This window comes from Capra hircus, chromosome 23, assembly GCF_001704415.2.
Source record: "Capra hircus breed San Clemente chromosome 23, ASM170441v1, whole genome shotgun sequence".
NCBI lineage: Eukaryota > Metazoa > Chordata > Mammalia > Artiodactyla > Bovidae > Capra > Capra hircus.
The window spans coordinates 2375968-2394798 of NC_030830.1; the positions used below are offsets into that span (position 1 = coordinate 2375968).

General features: G+C 43.2%; 1 protein-coding gene across 2 annotated transcripts; it reads right to left on the minus strand.

Annotated features, from left to right (window-relative positions):
- SSR1 (signal sequence receptor subunit 1) lies at positions 1470-18319 on the minus strand. 2 transcript variants are annotated; one of them, XM_018038989.1, is made up of 9 exons: positions 18114-18319; positions 15522-15634; positions 12802-12889; positions 11082-11344; positions 9253-9329; positions 8409-8487; positions 6920-7013; positions 6628-6642; positions 1470-3721 (listed from the first exon to the last, which is right to left on the minus strand). In XM_018038989.1, the coding sequence occupies exons 1-9, from the start codon at positions 18190-18192 to the stop codon at positions 3654-3656; spliced, it is 876 nt and encodes a 291-aa protein (XP_017894478.1). In that variant the 5' UTR covers positions 18193-18319; the 3' UTR covers positions 1470-3653. The 2 variants fall into 2 exon arrangements, with proteins under 2 accessions (XP_017894478.1, XP_017894479.1); XM_018038990.1 differs by lacking the exon at positions 6628-6642 and having other exon boundaries at positions 18114-18315.

An 18831-nucleotide genomic window follows, 5' to 3' on the forward strand; every position in this document is an offset into this window, starting at 1 on the left:
GGACCCCCACAAGGTGACCATCGCAGACGCCTGCCTGAGGGACAGCGGACAGGGCCCGTCAAGCCGTCTTTTGCTGGGATCTATGAACCCGAAGGCTCGTCCTTTATCTGATTCTAGGGGATGCTCGGTTTTCCTGGGAACCCCAACTGCACGGGGAGATAGGACACACGCCCAGCTCCCTGTGCCCCGCCCTGGGCAGTGAGCACGGACATCTTCACTCTCGTCTCTAACATGAAGATGAGCCTGTCAATCCCTGAAAACGAACGTCTATCCTGAAGAAAGTGTTTTTAGGAGATACATGGAAAGGCCCAACAGAACACAGCACGTGGCTGACGTTTAGTAAGTTCTTTCCCTGCTGCCTTAAAGGAACCCAAACCCTAGTCATATTCCTGTGTGGAAGTGAAAGTTGCTCAGTCGTGTCCGACTCTTTGTGACCCCATGGACTACATAGTCCATTGAATTCTCCCGGCCAGAATACTGGAGTGGGTAGCCTTTCCCTCCTCCAGGAGATCTTCCCAACCCCGGGATGGAACCCAGGTCTCCCACATTGCAGGCAGATTCTTTACCAGCTGAGCCACCAGGGAAGTCATATTCCTACATGATTCCAAAGTCTGAAACTTCAGATTATGTAATTAACTACTGTTAAAGTCCAGCCTTTTGTGTAAAAGGATAAAATCATAGGAATCCTGAAGACATTATTCAGATGCTGGCAAGTCAGGCCCCAAATTTTGCTACTTCTGCCTGCTCTCTTGGAAGGATGACGATCTTACCGATACAGATCAGCTTGACAACAGGACCTAGAACACTCCCTAGACAAGCAGGGCCTTATTTATGCGTCAGGCTGCTCTTCACTAAGCTGGGGGTGCTAGTCCAAAGAAAAGCAGGATTTTACTTAACAAAATTAGAATGAATTTACTGGTTTTACAGTTATAAATGATGCTGTCCAAAACTCTGATAAACTACTTCACATCTGGAAATGTCTTTAAATGGAAGGGTGTAATTTAGCAAAATCCTGTAGAAATGATGTGTACTGCCAAGTTCATTGGTTAAGGAAAATCACTTCACTTAAACGCACTAGCTAAATAAGCCTTCCCTCATGCCGAGGGAAGGGGGATCACTGATCCGCACGCGTCACGCTTATCCACGCCTGCTCCTCTGGAACACCACCAGTCCTTAAGGAAGGGCTCCGGGGTCACCCCACTCCAGCTTCCCCACAGAGCCGAAACGCAGCTCCAGGCTTGTGAAAGCAAGCACGCCTTTAGGGCAGGGGCTTTTTAATTTTTTAAGATCTAAATGTGCCTTTTTCTCCTATCAAAGTGACTATTTTCTTACGTTTACTTAAAATTAAAAACTAAAGTCAATGGTCCTTCCCTTCTGACTTCTCCTTTCTGCAGGCGTCTACCTCGGAGTTCATGGGAGAGGAAGTCTCTCAAGTCCCTTTAGTCAGACCGTGAAATAAGCTGCACACGTGAGGCGAGATCCATGCTTTATCAACAGGTTACTCTCACAAGTCCCAGTGACAGGCTCGATACACAAGACTCTCAGTTCATTTTACAGACTCTGGAACCAAGGTGTTCAAAAGGTGAATTCTGAAACCATGGTTGGTGCAGCAAATTAATATATCAAAACAAACAAAAGCGTCATCCAAATATTTACATTTTAAAAAGACATTTAAAAAAACAGGCTACTTATTAAGTGTGCTTGAACAAACCATGTGTGGAATTGAATTCCATTCATTATGGAGTTAGTTTCTGCTAAACACTGACGCTACAGAGACCCCTGGCATCTGAGGATTTAAGAATTTTCAAGTGTTCTCAACCTATGCTAAGAAAATAAAACATGACAGATGATTTCCGTGCGCTAATTTGGACCTCAGAAGTGGAAGGGCTAGTACATAAGGCAGGTTACTCAAGAGTCAGAGGCCCGGCACCCGTAACCGGGCCTGGCTTTGCCGCTGCCTAAGTATCACCAGGAATTCAATAAAATGCTCCGTAGAAGTCACTGAATTTTGTATTACACCTCACTTCATTATATCCCTGTAATTTCACAAACCTGGGACATTCACAAAAATGTTTTGAAATACGTTCCTTCCGAAGGTGGAGGGTCTTCTATACTACATCAAAGTAAAAACCATGCAGTTTCTTAGAGCTCACAGAGCTTTTCCAAAGTAAACTATTGATCGTACAGCCCAATTAAAAACTCAAACACTGTTTCACAGGCACAGAAAAGTCACAGCTCAGCATAGCCAATGCAGTTAATCCGACACCTCAGCCCCGCTCGCAAAGCGGTTCACAGCTATACAGTCACTCATTTCCTTGACGTCAGCTTTGGCTCAGATGTTTAAATACTTAAGCAACTTGGAAAGATTTTTCATTTCTGTTATTTTCTTGTGTGAGCATGAGTGTAGGGGGAATTATAATAAAGAGGGATTAAGTTCATTATAATGAAGACAGATAAGGAGTAAAACAGCTACTAAAACTTCATTTACCATTTCCTTACAAAATATATGTGGAAGAATATGGCTTAAAGACAGAGGGGAAAAGCCTCTTATTTGTTCATACTATATTACTCTAGTACTTATCCAGTCTGACAACGTCAAACTTAATTTACCATCGAGGGCAAGGAGAACTAAGAGGAATTTTATGAAGTCCAATTCATTTTGGTTTTGAGATTCTAAGTGCTTAAGATTTTGGAGTTTTTCAGATTAACTTAAAAAAAAAATCAATAACCAAAACACCCCAAAGATTAGATAGAAAACAACTGGTTAACCATTAAAAATTATCCAACTCTTACTAGAACTTTGCTTAGTCTGTAGACTAAGGCAACGATTCTTAAGCAAGACGTTTCCGTTGAGAAAAATGATCTCTTAGGAAAAAGAAAACAAAACCCGAGTGGTCTCAAGTCATTCCACAGCTATCTCTTGGGTCAGAAATAGAACAATGGACAAGAACTCAGTTTCCACAAATGTACTATTTTCTTTTTTTTTTTTTAAGACAGTGACATTGGTTTTATGGATCAAAACCAGAATTTTCAGGTTTCACAATTTTGGTGCTAGAGGTCCCCAGGTTCCTAACTCACTGGGGAAGGTCCCGAAGGTGCGCATTAAGGCCAACGGCAGCAAAACGCCCAACAACGTTACTGCTAAAAGCAGCCGCTCCTGCTTGCGCCTTCAGAACACCAGCCGTAAAACAGCAAACCACGCACATCTGTGCCATCAGTTGGGATGTGAGCTATTCTAAACAAGAAACAACTGTGAACAGTCCAAGGCAGGACCTCTACAATCACACTGGGCAAGCGTTGAGTTGCGGGGAGAAAACGTCAGCACATGCCCAAAAGGAGACCGTGCACACGTTTAGTATTCTGAAGGCTGCTTCAGGCAGGCCAGCAACGATTCTGCTAAGACCAACTGCTCACATACACACACACGCACACACATAGATTTAAAAGGTTTTAAAAAAACCAAATTTGTTACTTTAGAAAAATAAATGCAGTGCATTTTCAGCAATATGATCGCCACAGACTCTGATTGCTCCGTCCACACATAAGCAGTAGCCGCCTTCTCTGGTGATATGGCTTCTCTGCACTAATTCCCATCAGGCCGAAAAACATTAGGGCGGGTTAGGTAAAGACTGAATTGTTGCACAAAGGAACATTTACTCATCAGATCCCACCGATCTCTTCTGTGCCCGTTTCCTGGGCAACCTTCTTGGTGAAGCTTTATCTGGAAGAAAAGAGAAAGTTTTAACTTGCCTGACTATATAAATGTGTTAAATTCAATAGCATTTTTCTTCAATTTTACCATTTAGTTCAAAAAATCACACACATGAATAAGACCATCAACAAAAAGTGTCTCTTATCCAGTACAGATTTTTAAACTAAACTTTCAAATAATCCTTTAAGAGGTTAACTCAAAATGAAAGTCTACATACTTATCAGCTGCTAAGTAAATCTTACAGGTCATCATCACACACACAAACTTTTATGGGTAATTTTGTATGGTGACAGATGGTAACAAGGCTTACTGCAGTGACCATTTCCCAGTGCATACAAACATCTATCATTAGTTATATGCCTGAAACTGATATGACATTATGTCTGTCCATTAAAACTTTTTGCAACTAGGGCAGGAAAAGATCTAATCTTGGTCACAGTGATATTGCAAAGTCTTCCTAAAGTCTACAGCTGAGCATGTTTATACCTGCAAAAGGACAGTCTTTACAAACAGCATAAACAATTGATACTGGTTACAAACTAAAGACAGTATTTACAAACACAGCATGCACTTGGCACAATTTTCAGCAGTTTCACAAATTTACCCGAAATGAGCGGCAGGTTAGAGGAAATTATGCAGGTATCAGTATTAAGACTGTTCTACACAGAAAGCAGTATTTCACCTTCCCTCTTACATCAGTCTCAGTGTGGTCTATTAAACCAACACAACCTGGTGGCGTTCCTTTCACTTTCATCCAATAGGAGTCATCTTGAAGTTTATTTAAAAAGTAAAAGATTGTCTTCTCTCTGACTATGGTCCTTTTCATTTTCTAGGAGCACCTAACCTATTAGGAATGTAAGTTCTTTATGGAGTAAGTTACAAATTATAAGTATCTTTCCAGTATAAAAAACACATAGTAAATGTTTACAAAGAATATTTACAAGCTAAAAATTCTTTTTTAAAGACTGTACTTAAGAATTAAGCGCCCGAAGTGTCACAGGAGAACTGGCCTCTGTGCTTTGGCGGCAGGTTGGTGATGAGGGGCTCCAGGAATCGGTGCCTGACAGCAAGCACAGACGCACCTTCCGGTGGAGAAAGCCCAGAACTTTCACCAGGTTTTCAAAAAGGCCAGACTATGAATTAACTGCCTTTTCCACCTCTATTTTATTTTTAAAAGTAAGTAATAGCTAATTAATTAGTGTTCACCACCCCCACCAACAACAATACTTCAGAATCAGCCATTTACATGGACACAGCTGTTACTATAGATATGAAATGGTCATAACTGACTCCCAATGTCAACCCCTGCAGCAGAGTTTTAAACACAGAAATACACGATAAAAGTCTCTAAGAAGCTGCAAACCCTATTTGTTCAACAAGAGAACTTTACTCCATCAGTAGAACAGCCCAATCCAGCTTACCTTTAACAGTGAATCTAAAACCTTGCCCACCCACCTGTCTGGCCATCAGCTAAGCAGCAGAAACATGAACCAGAGAACGGCCTGGAGTCATCCAGCTTTGGGGAAAGTGGCTCCAAACGCCGCAAAAGCCCAGAAAGCGGTGTTTCATTTCGGCAAAGAAAACTGATACATATATGATGTTTCTCCGTCTCCAAAGGAAAAGCACCGCCTCACCACTCCCCCACCCGACAAAACCCAAACGCAGTGCCCAATCATGATGCCTGAAGCCAAGCCTCATTCTTAACTGTAAATGAAAAATAAGTACCATTCCATAGCATACTGCTAGATTAACACATGAGGTAACACTAGAGCATGATTAGTAAGAGAGAAGAGAAACAGGAAATATCATACCCTGCTGAGAACACTACCTTTGGGGAGGGAACTGGAACACTTTCCACAGAGAGACACATACGCTGAGACCTAGCTACTCTACCTTTAGGAAATTATCCTGGGTAGGAGAGTGGGCAAAATAGGAGTCTGGGGCCAAATGGTACAAACTTCCAGTTGTAAGTCACAAGGATCTGATACACGAAAGGCAATTACAGTTAAACGATACTGGGCTGCCACCTGAACACGGCTAAGAGAACAGACCTTAAAAGGGTCTCATCCCATCACGAGAAAACACCTGTGTGGGACGGTGCTGACTCGGTGACATGATCACTTCACAAATGTCAACTCATTATGGTGTACGTGCAAAACTAACATTACATGTCAACTACATCTCAATTTTGAAAATTATCCCATCATCTTATATATAAGAATATTCATTGGAGGATTAATTTTAAGATCAAAAAAAACCTGGAAACAGAAATTGTTCTATCCTTCAACACAGAACAGGCTTAATCAATCCTAACACATTTATATAAAAGAACTGTAAAAGAATACTATATGGTCGGTAAAAACGAGGTAAGTACGTAAGTGATCACCACAGACAGACACCCAAGGCACAAGAGCTCAGGATGCAGAACCGTGTGCCACACGAGCCCGTCTGTGAACACAGACACAGGAGCAGCAGGCGTGCAGCAACGCGCGTGTAGAAACCGCCTAGAGTAACACGTGAACACCAGCAACTCATGCAAAGTGGGACTGGTGGAGCCAGCAGGTGACATGAAAGTCTTCACCTTAAAAAATGAGGTCATACTGCTTTTATAATGTTTTTTAAAAAGTCCACTTACCACTGGAGAGAGAGAGAAAAAAAAAAAAAACAAAACACTACATTCTTCTGTAAATACTAGTGTTTCACCAACTGCATATATAATAAAAACTGGAATTATATTAAACTATCAAGCAGTATGATAGGTTTATTCTTTCAAATACAGTGGTAGCTGGCAGTTCGTTTTCTAATAAACAGTGGTAGAAAACTGTCATTCATTAAACTTATTATAAGGCATTCACATGCTGCACAAGAGCTCTCAATACTACATCAAATACCATTAAAAAAATTAATTGCCTCACCTCTTCTACTCTGCACTGAAGCAACAGGAAAGAAAAAAAAGACAGGGAAAGGTTAGGGATATAGAGAACTCACACATCTGTACACAAACTGCAGATGCTGAAACATTTCTAAATTAAAGTATAAACACAGTACACAGAAAAAACGTAAAGCATTCATTAATCATATCAGACTCTAGAAGTAATGAAAAGGTAAGTGCTAGGTAGCATCAACCAGGCATTTTTTTTTTTTGCTAAATCTAAGACACTTACTTCCATTTAAGAGAAAAATTTCCAGCCAAGTTTGAGTACTTACTGATCTGGTTCAGAGTTTCCTGAGGAATCCAGCTCATGTCAACGTCATTTTGACTTGAGGTTCCCATCTCTACCTTCTGAATGGGCCTCTTGCGCTGAGAGAACATAAAAATATCACGTTATAGGAGCTCCATTATAGTGTTTTATTACTGTGATTTAAAAAAGACCTCTATCAAGCTACCTGCTTAAATATCTTAATAGGTAAACATGTTCTCTTCTAGTTCTAAAACATATTCCTCAATTATTTTTTTAACTAGGGGAAACCATGTCCACAGCAAGAATAAGGAATAAGGAATAAATCTTCACAATTATTTATTTCCAGTCATTAAAGACTTTTTCCTCTGCTCTAAAGCTCCATATGTTAATACAACCAGTAGACCAAGTAAGAACTATTTATACAGTGATTTTTCTCATTTTGGAAATCTTAAGAATAAATTTATTTTCACATTCAATAAAATGTGGGATAATTACTGAAATGTTGCATGCAGATTCCTGCATTGTATCTAAATACACTTAAATAGCTGGTATAAATAAAACAAACACAGGCAATCTCAGTTAAGCTAACAGCCTCAAACTCTGTTCCGTGAGTATACGCCGCAAAACTGCAAGAAAGAAAAGAGACATAACTCTTCTCTTCAATCCTATTCTTTAAAAAATAGTGAAACCCCATCTAGTTATTTACATAAGAAACCGAATTATTAATTACACAGTCTGAAAACTGGATCTGAATACACAGAAAGACAACTGAAAAAAATGGTTTATCCCTAATACAGAAGTTTATACAAAAATGCTGATGATTTTATGAAAATGAGATAATGAAAGTGATGGAAATTAACGTTTAAGCACTATTTCTCTTTAAAAGATAATGACTTAACATGTACTACCAATATCAGAGATTTAACTGCCTGACTTATTGCTTAATAAATAATGATTAACCAAAATATCTAGCAATTGTTTGGAGCCAGTGGACATCAATATATTTGACACAAACCATGTTACATACTGAAAGGAACAGTACGGATTATTCCGTTTGGGGGCTTTTGTTTGGCGGCTGGGGGAGGCGAGGGAGATGAGGACGCAGGGGAAGAATTAACCACCGCGTTCAAAGCTGGGAGACCATGACCAAACGAGGGCCTTCAACACTGACGTCACTTCTCTAGCAAGAGCAGAATTCGGCCAATTTCACTTTCTTTTTCAAACCAAGACTCATTTAAGTGCTAATTAGAAATCAGCCCTATGATCAAGAATAAGCTGCATGGCTAATAAGTAAAATAACATATCCATTAACTGCATGTGGCAGAAAATTCTGAACAAACCCAAACATACCCCCAAGGTCTCATCTTCAAGCTTCATTCTAAAAAGCTGTAACAGACCTGTAAATCTATAAACCCACAGTGAGAGCAAGCAAGCACAAACATGGCGACTGTCCTTGGCACCGGGCCGACCTCGGAAGACCCGGGATGGGAGTGGCTTAGGTCACGCGCGTTTACCTTTCTAGACTCCAGGAGCTGGTGAAGGCCAACGACAACCAGCAGCCCGAGACCCGCCAGGAACATGTACATAAATATGCTGATGCCAAAGGAGAAGACAGAAACTCGCTTCAGTTCCTAAGAAATACCGCAGCTAATCAAAACTACAGTCTCGCTTCAACTCAGAAGACCTGGGAGGCAACTGCAATGAGAATTCTAACACAACGTGTGTTTTCCAAACAACTTGTGGGGGAAAAAAGAGTAAAATATTTTAAATTCAACTAAGATGAAGGTAATAGTTTCATGAATTTACCTTTATCTTTAATGTCAATTAGTCTCCCTCCTACTCTGCCAAAAGGAATGTGATCTACAATGAATTACTTCATAATTTGTTATATTCTAAGCTCAGTTAAAATAACTGCATTAGGTTTTGTTCCTCAAAGATCAGATTTTGCACGATTTTATTTAAAAACTACTCTTTGTGAATCATAAGTATATGCTGAAAAATGATTCGGTATTCACAATGAATACACTTTTCAAGATAAAAATCCCCTAACATATTTGCAGTAGCAATTTTGGAGGCATGCAACTTCCATCAGGCTTGTGACTAAAACAACTTAAAGACAGGAAGGACGAAAAGTGAACTGTCTTTCTAAATCAACTTTTGTTGGTTTTAACTACCTTTCCTAACGTGTTGTTATTAATCATTGTTGTGAGAATCATCTAAAGTGTGGAGTTAAGTGGTCAAGATTTCAACCCATCCACAGCAGGCTCCATTTTCACCATGAAACACCAGGATGACAGACACGAGCCTCCCAGTCCTGCCTTCTGAGACCAAAATCTACATCTGGCAAAATTCACTTACGTTTCTCCATCTAACCCATCTTCTCTCTCAATAATTGTAACTGTTTGATTGAAGACAGCATCTTGGAAAACATTGCCCTGTTAAGAAAAAATAAATCACAAAAATCTGAAATGCACTGGAAGAATGAAAGCTTACAAAATTTCTTCAAATTGTCATCCTAACATACACTACAGCTCTCTCATCACTTACGATATCCTAAGACTTAACAGAATTATACATAAGTGTATTAACTCAATGTCAGGGACTCAACATTATGACGTTACTTTGTCCTACAAAACAAAGAATGACTCCAACTTTGCTAAAATTGTCCACTTTCTTTGAGGGGGGTGGGATGATGTGTGAGAAACCAGGGAAGTGAATATACAGAAAGAAGCAGAGAACACAGAACACTCTTCAGCTAGAAGCCCTGGCTTCTGCTGTATGTAACCCTTCAAACAAGAAAGCAAAGGCATGGAATGGGCATTCTGCAGCAGAACCTTGTTTTAACAACTAGACTTGAGCAAAAGTCCAGTCCATACTGACAATGGGTTGGAAATCAATTTACATCAAACGGTCAGTGACACTCACAGTATCAAAATCTTTTTCTCTGGTGGTCTCGAAATACTTTTGTCAGCTCAACACAATTCCAGTTTTCCAAGATGAGAGACTCACTGGGACAACACACAGCTGTGCTCCGTGTTCTGTGTGAAGCACTGAGGTAATACTTTTTCAAACTGTCACTATTTACTGTTGAACTGTAATGGTTTAAGTCTTCTTTCAAGGTCTTTCAATTAGCTAACCAAGATGACACAGACAGCCAAACAGAACTGAATCTACAGCCATGCTTTTGGATGAAGTTTAATTCTGCTTAAAAACAAGATGAAATACATAATCCTTCAGGCTACTAAGCTATAACGGTGAGGAAACTTAGTACATTGCTTTGAAAATAAGGAAGGGGAATTTCTGGCAGTACAATGGTTACAACTCGGCACTCTCAATGCCGAGGCCCAGGTTCAAGCCTGGTCAGGGAACTGAGATCACACAAGCCCGGGAGGCGAAGCTTTAAAAAAAAAAAAAAGATGGAAAAATCTTTCCCACATTCTACCAAGTAGTTTTAAAAAACCAAAAAAGGAAAACTTAATGGCAGCATCAGAAATCTGACGCAGACATAAGATGAACACAGTGACACTAGGGTGATGAAAAGGTTCAATAAGCTTTCCAGAAAGGATGACATTTCCTTTCCTGAAAGCTTTTTAGATGTGCTCTCAACTGGAGGAGGACATAACAGCTGGTATCTAGAGGTCAGCTCCCAGCAGCAAAATCCTAGTGGGCTTCTCTCATTCACTCACTGGCCACACCTACACTGTGGAGTAAAGTATCTGAGAGGCACCCGAGAGGCTACCTGGGTCTCATAAACCGTAAGCCTTTTTACTATTCTAAAAATATTCAGTTGTATTTTATGAGCGTATAAAATGACATAAAAATAGTCACAGGAAGTCCTTAAATCTCACACAGAGCAGTAGTAAAGTGGGCAAAACGCAAGCGACAAAAAGCACAAAGACGACTTAGCATGTATGAACACCTGAAGAGGCAGTGGGTTCCACTCTTTTCTAGAACTTTCGTAGCCCTCACTCACTCGTCTCCAGGACGCAGCACTTGTCACGCCATGATCTGTTTACACTCCTCTGGCCCACTGCCTTACAAACTCGAAGACAGAGATGTGGGTAACCAACCTTTGCCTGCCCGCTGCCCATCAACTTCAACCACCAAACAGGCACTCGAATGAATAAACACAATAGCACTTAGACGTCAACTGTCCTCATGCGCCCCTAACTTAAGGAGGGCCTTACGTTCAAATCCTTGTAGTTCAGGTTGATGACCAGACCGAAGGGCCGGCCCCCCATGGGCTCTGCGGGGATGAAGGAGTACTCAAAGGTTGCCTGTCTCTGGGGCGGCACGACCGTGTTCAGAGGAAGAGCGGTGAAATTCTGGATATAAAACTGGTAGTCCTGAGGGTAACGGAATGAGGCGTCGAGAGACTCGACAATAAAGTCTTCTGTACCCTTGTTTGTAAAGCCTACCAGGAACTTCACAATGTTATTTGCTGGAAAATCTACGAAACAAAAAAAGAGACAGGAAGGTTAGAAAACATTTGAAGGGCGCAAAAGACTCAGACATTACAAATGGATTCTGAGGCCCGTTCCTGCCTGCTGTGCATGGACTTGGTTTCGGAACCTGTTTCAGGAAAACGTTCCAGCCGTGCTCCAGCAGCTGGCTGGAGGCTGTGTGTAAGCTGAAACCCTAGTCGACACGCCAGTGCTCCAACTGAAGAGCTCAACTGAGCGCCTCGACTGGAGCCCCGGCTGCTGCCAAGCCACCAGGAGCAGCGGGCGCTGTGCTCAGCAGTCAGGGCCCCCAGGGCGGCTGGGCGCGGTGCTGAGCTCACCAGCGGTGCCGAGCTCAGGCTCTGCTGGCTGTGCGAACGGTGGGCAGGAGAGCGACAGGGAGGGGACGCCTGAGATTCACCTGCAAACTGTAACATCTGTCAGACGTTTAAAAAAAAAAAAAAACAACACCCTTATCTACTTTAGGCAGTTACTCAGAATGCAGATCTGAAGGTCAAGACCCACGGAGGCAGCTACAAAGATGCAACTAGGAAAGCAAAAACCTCTCAATCAAATCACATTTTCTGTAGACACAGAGCTGAACGTACACAGGAATAAAACAGAGAGCTTGAGAAGGCCCCTCAAATGAATACTCTCCAATAGTAAGTATTCAATAATCATCTACAGAGCTACTCATCCACTGAAGCACAAGTTCTGGGGCCAGATGGACCTGAGTCTAAACCATCTTCACAGCCTGTTTACTGAGACAGTGACCTTGAGCAAGCAGTGATCTCTCAATCAGTTCAACAACTCTCTCTCGGGGTTCCTATTAGGATTCAGTAACACACACAAAATACTCAAAACATCGGCTCTCAATAAATGTTAGCCATTTATATTCTTCTAATGCAACACAAGCTTTAATTAAAAAAAGATTTAGTATTTCACTAGTATTTACACTCAAAATATGAATGTTAATTTTACTGTGGCAGTTTGGATAAAGTTTAAAGACAGTATCTTTCAAGGGGACATTTAATTTCTAGTTAAAATGGATAGTATTTACTTTCCCCTTCCCTGGTGGCTCAGAGGTTAAAGCATCTGCCTGCAATGTGGGAGACCTGGGTTCGATCCCTGGGTCAGGAAGATTCCCTGGAGAAGGAAAAGGCAACCCACTCCAGTGTTCTTGCCTGGAGAATCCCATGGACGGAGGAGCCTGGTAGGCTGCAGTCCATGGTGTCGCACAGTTGGACATGACTGAGCAACTTCACTTCACTTAGTTTCAAAGCCAGAAATGATACTTTACAGATATAGGTATTCATACATATATATGCAGGTTTTTTTCCCCAAAGTGTGTCTGCACTATATTTGCAGAAATAAAGATCTTTATCATTATTAATGCTACCCCGAAAAGTGAGCTTGTCATTTAAAAAACTTCTGTATCTGAATTACAACCACAATCCCTGCTCACCTTCTCCTTTCACAAACAGGATGGTCGTATCTGCACTTGGTGAAGCTTCAGGTTCACCTGATACATCATCTTCCTCTTTATCTTCAGCCTAAAAGAAATGTTGAAAACGGATTACTACGGGGAAAAGCACAGCATCATTTAAGAAGAGTGGCTTCACTGGATTTGGGACAATATATTAGTATACTGCATCTCCAAGGCTGTGCTGAGATCAGTAGTGGAATGAACAGTTACGTGCATATAGATCCCCCAGGGATTTTGCAACTGTAACTGAGAGTGAAGCCTGAGAGTCTGTATTTCTAACAAGGATCCAGCAAATGCCCATGAAGCTGGTATTTAGACTACACTCTGAACTGCAAGGTTCTAGAGCCCAAGTGGGTAAGTTGTCTATAAAGTCTGAAACTTTGAAAACCGTATTTTTCAAAAGGACATATAATTTCTAGTTAAAATGGACAGTATTAATTTTTCCCCTTAAATGCCAGGAATACTACTTTCCAAGAAAAGAAGTCTCAAACACAGTCTTCAATTCCCTCCCCAACAAAGGGGAAAGGAGGGGCCGGTCTGAAGACTCAGACATCAAACCCTTTCAGCTTTGGGAACCACGAGGTCTCCCCCATGAGCATGCAGCCGCAGGCAGAGGAGGTGAGCAGCCAGAGCCAACACGGAGGAGGCGGCACGCTGGCACGGGCCCGCAGGCTCCTTCTGCCACCCCTGCTCCAGGCCTGGTTATGAGTCATTCCATCCCAATTTACAGAACGACCTCCCTGCGAGAAGTCGGCACACCACTTGGAAGAAACGGTCTTTAAAAAATCATGACCAGGGAAATAATGAGGTGGCCAGCAAGCAATCGCTCAGTCGTGTCCAACTTTTTGCGATCCCATGGATTGTAGTCTACCAGGCTTCTCTGTCCATGGGACTTTCCAGGCAAGCATACTGGAGTGGGTTGCCATTTCCTTCTCCAGGGGATGTTCTTGACTCAGGAATCAAACCCAGGTCTCCTGCATTGCAGGCAAACACTTTACCCTGTGAGCCACCAGGGAAGCCCCATAATGAGGTGGAGATGTCCTGAAATTCAATTAAATTTGCACGACTCAGAACATTTACTAATCACTGAATCGTATGCTTAAAATGAGAAAGTATCATGATGTGTAAATTATATTGCAATAACGTTGTTTTAAAAAGGTCAACAGAGCAAAAACTATCTTACATTTTAAAATTTCTCCACACCCACCTCATATGCTTAAGAGAAGGCAGGAATCAGAAACTGTCAAATGCAGGGAAAAGGAGACACTTGAGAAGCGAGAGAATCACCCTACGACCTGACCACGGGGGTCATGAGCATTAAGGAGTGAGGAGGCAGTGGCGGCAGCACCAAGAAAACCCGGAAGGGCCACAAGGCCAGCAAGGAGGGGCGCTCAGGGCAGAGACCAGGCCAGGAACCCGGCCATCAGGCCACTGGCACCGCAGCAAGAAGGTTCACGAGATTCGTGGGAGCTGACCGACCACTGTGAGAACGAATGGGAAATGAGCAGAAGAGAGAGCTGTACAAAGCACTCTTCTAAGAACTGCGCTGGTAAAAAGGAAACCTGTACCAACTTAAGGTGAACACCAAGTGGAGGCGTGTGGGCACGTCTGGACCTTAACAGAAGTAAGTCACCAAGAAGAATCAACGCTTGAAGCCACAGGAAGAAAGAGGGTAATAAGCAAGATCCCACTGGACCAGACAGGGAGAAGGGGGGAGGGCCCACCCTAGAGGAGAGTAAAAACAACTCTCTGAAAGGAAAGACGCAGACAAGATGCTTAGTAATATATTCAGAAGAACTCAGGTTCTATTTGACAGAGTTCACACTGATGGCCTTCACGTTCTGACATCAAAGACCACACTGTTGTGACGACTTCAAAGAGAAACTGATTTTGGAGTTTGAGAGTGGTTAAAAGATTCTCCCTAGGATAAATTACAGTAGTCTGGGAGAGAAAATAAGCTGGAGTGGAGTGAAAGGGTGAGTTTCTGAGTCATGCCTGACTCTGCCTGACCGTCACCCGCCAGCTCTCAGCTCGGAGCATGCCACAACCATCCTACTTGTAGCTCAATAAGTCTGCTGTCTTACTGTAATTATACAGTAAAAGCTTCAAAATTGGACAACTTCTCGATCTTTCCTAAGCCCCCTCTCTATGAGGAATCTTCATGGAACACAGCTCACACATTGTTTTTTGTATGCTCCTCACCCCCTGGCAGCAAAACGCATACACACTGTCCAAGAGCACAAAGACCGCGAGAACAGAGAGGCTACCTGGCTTGCTCACCCAGGGAATCCAGAACAGCGCCTGGCACACTGTAGGAACTCACAGATACACTGCTTATTGAGGGAGAAAGGAGAGGAGAGGAAAGTAAGACCCAGAAAGGTAAGTTGCCCAAGGTCGGAAAGTTAAGCGGGGTATGTCCCAAACCCACCAACTGGTCCAGCGGTCCTATTCAGTTGCCTTAAAGACTCCTGTCCATGTCACCTTGGACTGTTCTGTTTCATGTCTCCTTCCTTCTGCCAAAAAGTACTAAGGAATTATCCTCAGTACTCATTGAAGTTGGCCTCATTCTCCCAACTTCAATCCACTCTGATCCCAGTCACAAACCTCTAAAGGCAAACAGTTTAACACCATATTTGTCTATAGAAAGGAGGAATTCTAAACACCCTGGATACATGTAATAAACCGAGCACAGCACTAACCAGATCTGTCGGCTCATCCTCTTCTACCTCTGCTTCGTCGTCTTCATCTTCAATTATAGAATCTTCCACCGTTTCTTCATCTTCTGTAAGATCCTGAGCCACTGCCAATGAGCCTAACAGTAAAACATGAAACAAGCAGTTAGCCTTTACTCTGGAATACCAACTTTTCCTTTTCTAAAGGCAACAAAAATTTTCCCTCAGAATAACTCAATCTCCCAGTCCACTCAAGCGATGCCAAATTACAAGGCACCTCACAACATTCAGATGATCTTATCTAACTGCTAATCTTACCAACTGCACATTAATTTTAGTGGGAAATGCTGTTTAACTTTAAAAAGCAGCTAGAAAAATGAACTGCTGAAACTACAGATGCCGTAAAGGCCAAATAAATAAATTCAGGCAATTTTGTTAAACATATTAAAAGTAACAAAGTAAGTTTGTTTTAAAACTAAAAAGCTCTACAATTTAATCCATCATTAACCATATAAAACAAACCAAAAAAACCCACAAAATCCAGGCCTAAAGGAAAACAGCAATCTAAATATCTAGGCAAGTAACTGTTTATTAAGGTTCACAACAGCTCAATGCTCTTAACACTTCATAGCATATAACCCCAAGGAACAAACATCTGTATGACATCTATGGTAAAAACTAGCTCTCATAAAATACATTTGATTTAGTAAACACTATATTGGTAATTTCAGAGTTGAGAACTGAGAAAGCATGAATTTATTTTTGCATACAGCTTCAAACATGTTCTAAGATACTTCTTATAATCCCTACACTTAAAAATCATAGTGAAAGTTAAGCATAACTATAATGCCAAAAAATTATAAATGCTAAGTTTATAGGCAAAAATACATGTCACATTAAATCTCTTTCAGGCAAGGCCCTCAGAAGAAATTTCACAGACTCTTCCAACACTTCTCAGAAAGAATGATGATGTGGCAATTCAGTATAGCGGGGGAAAAGAGAAAGGAAGCATGTGCACACGCAGTAAAACCAAGAAGAAAGAGTAAATACTAAGGACTCTGCATTTCAAGCCTTTTCCACCTCCCTGAGTTCTTACCGCAGATAAGATTTAAGTCAAATGTTAACACTGAACTTCATGAACTCAAAGTCAGCTTCTAATGCTTGTTGAACAAACCGAAACAGTGCATTCATAATTTAAAATAAAACTAGTAGGAAGACTATCTAGGTCTGACATAATAAAGTTGTACTTAAATTTCAAGACTTCTCAATAAATAAAATGGCTTTCACCCAACATTTATTAAACATTTTTATGCTAACCAGTAACAACTTTGTGCCTTAAAAAAAATCTAACACTCTTCTATTGGAAAAATTAAGAGAAAACATCTTTCGAAAGACAGACCCTAAGGCACCAAAAAAAAAAAAAATCAAAGATACCCAGATACTGATGTTTCTTAAGAAAATGTTCTAAAGCCAGAAAAAATACAGTCCAGATTCTAGACAAATACCATCACCAAATTTTCCTCAAGAAAATAAAAAGAACAACCAGGAGAGCAATTCCTAAAGGAAAAGCATTCCTACTTAAATCTGCAAATGAATTAACAACTGTGGTTAATTCTTCACTTGGTTTTCAATCCATTAAACAGAAATCAGTCAGTTTACTTTTCTTTGCAAAAAGAACACGTGGAGGGCTGTCACTATCATTCATTTTGCCGCACAGCTTGCTTAAAACTTACAGAATAAAAGGAATTCTAGCGATCATACGATCAGGCTAAATTCCATGGAGAAAACTGCAGTTCAAGACAGAATCAGGGCAAGAAGCCAAGTCCCCACTTTTTTATCATCCTGTTATTCACTGTCACACAAGATAAACTGTGGGGAATACACCTAAATAATGAAATAGACTACATTTTTTTTCAGGACTAGGCAATGCATCCAAGGAACAAACAAAAAAAGTTACCAAAAAAAGAGCAAAAGAAGGGCTGGAGTAATGGACAGGCCCAAGGATTCCTCAGCCCGTCCGGGCGCAGGGCTGCACTGGCAGACGAGCACGGGGGGTTTGGTGAAACCAAGACACCAGGGGACGCAGACAGCTGCGCTGATACACGAGGCTAGGACGGGCGGCTGGGCCCGAAAACACCCAGGTTTCGGCAAATGAATGGAGGACGCCGGGCCTGGAAGCCAGGGACACGTCAGCTCAGCGCCGAGGGGAGGGCAGGGCAGGGGGCGGAGCGGCAGCCGCGGGCGGTCAGCGGCCCCGGAGCGCTCCGGCCCGCCCGCCCGCCCGCCGCCCCCACCGCCCCCACCGCCCCCACCGCCCCCGCCACCCTCGCCCCTCGCCCCGGCCCAGCCGGGCCTCCCGGCGCGCCCGAGCCTCCCGAGGCCCCCGACCCCTCCGTGCCTGGACCGGGCCGCGGCGGGGCCTGGCGCGCCGGGCCGCACTGCGCGCCGGAGGCGGGGATGGGGCCCAGAGGCCGCCGAACGAGGCCGACTAGGAGACCCCAGCCCAGGGGGTACCCCGACCCGGCGGGCGCCGCGCCCGCCTCCGGCCTCACGCCTGCCTGGTCCCACGGCGGCTCCCGCCCACCAGGCCGAGCCCCTCGACCCACGGCCCAGCCTCACCTCCTGGGCTGCCTCGGAGCAGGAGGGTGGCGGGGAATACCAGCAGGAGAAGCAGCAGCAGGCGGCGGAGGGACCTCATAACGCGGCCGCTCCAGCGTCCAAGGGCCGAACGCGAGAACTCTCAGCCGCTCCGGCGCGAATGGCGTTACTCTTCATCCGGGCTCCGGGAGAGGGGCGGAACACGCACCGCGCACGGCCCTCGTCACGCCCCTCTTACGTAAGAGGGGCGGGGCACGCACCATGCGTGACCCTCGCCAGGCCCCTTCCCGACGTGGCTGCTCGGTCCGAACGGTAGGGGAGCGCAGGCGGCCCCGGGAGTCACGTGACAGGTTGCTAGGCCCTCCAAGATTCCCGCGAGATCTCTGAGAATCCCGCGAGAGTCCTCCTCCCATCACGGCCAAGGGCTACCGGCAACCTGCGCTTTTGCGGCTCACCGCGCCCTTCCATCCCTCCCTCCTAGTTAACGGTTCCTTTATTTGACTGACGATCAGCTTGGAAGTCTTTGTGCAATTGAAGAGTAATGCCGCTTAATATAAGGAACATGAACTGCCTGTTTTACAGACTATGCCAAAGCCTTTGACTGTGTGGATCACAATAAACTGTGGAAAATTCTGAAAGAGATGGGAATACCAGACCACCTGACCTGCCTCTTGAGAAACCTATATGCAGGTCAGGAAGCAACAGTTAGGACTGGAACAGACTGGTTCCAAATAGGAAA

What these genes read in the sequence shown, in the direction of transcription:
- SSR1 (XM_018038989.1), bottom strand. Translation starts at nt 18,192, where the DNA reads ATGAGGTCCCTCCGCCGCCTGCTGCTGCTTCTCCTGCTGGTATTCCCC. An exon ending in CCTGTTTGTGAAAGGAGAAG is followed by an intron (nt 11,345 to 12,801) that starts GTGAGCAGGGAT and finishes TTTGTTTCGTAG; the next exon opens with ATTTTCCAGCAAATAACATT. An exon ending in GATGGGTTAGATGGAGAAAC is followed by an intron (nt 8,488 to 9,252) that starts GTAAGTGAATTT and finishes CTTTGGCATCAG; the next exon opens with CATATTTATGTACATGTTCC.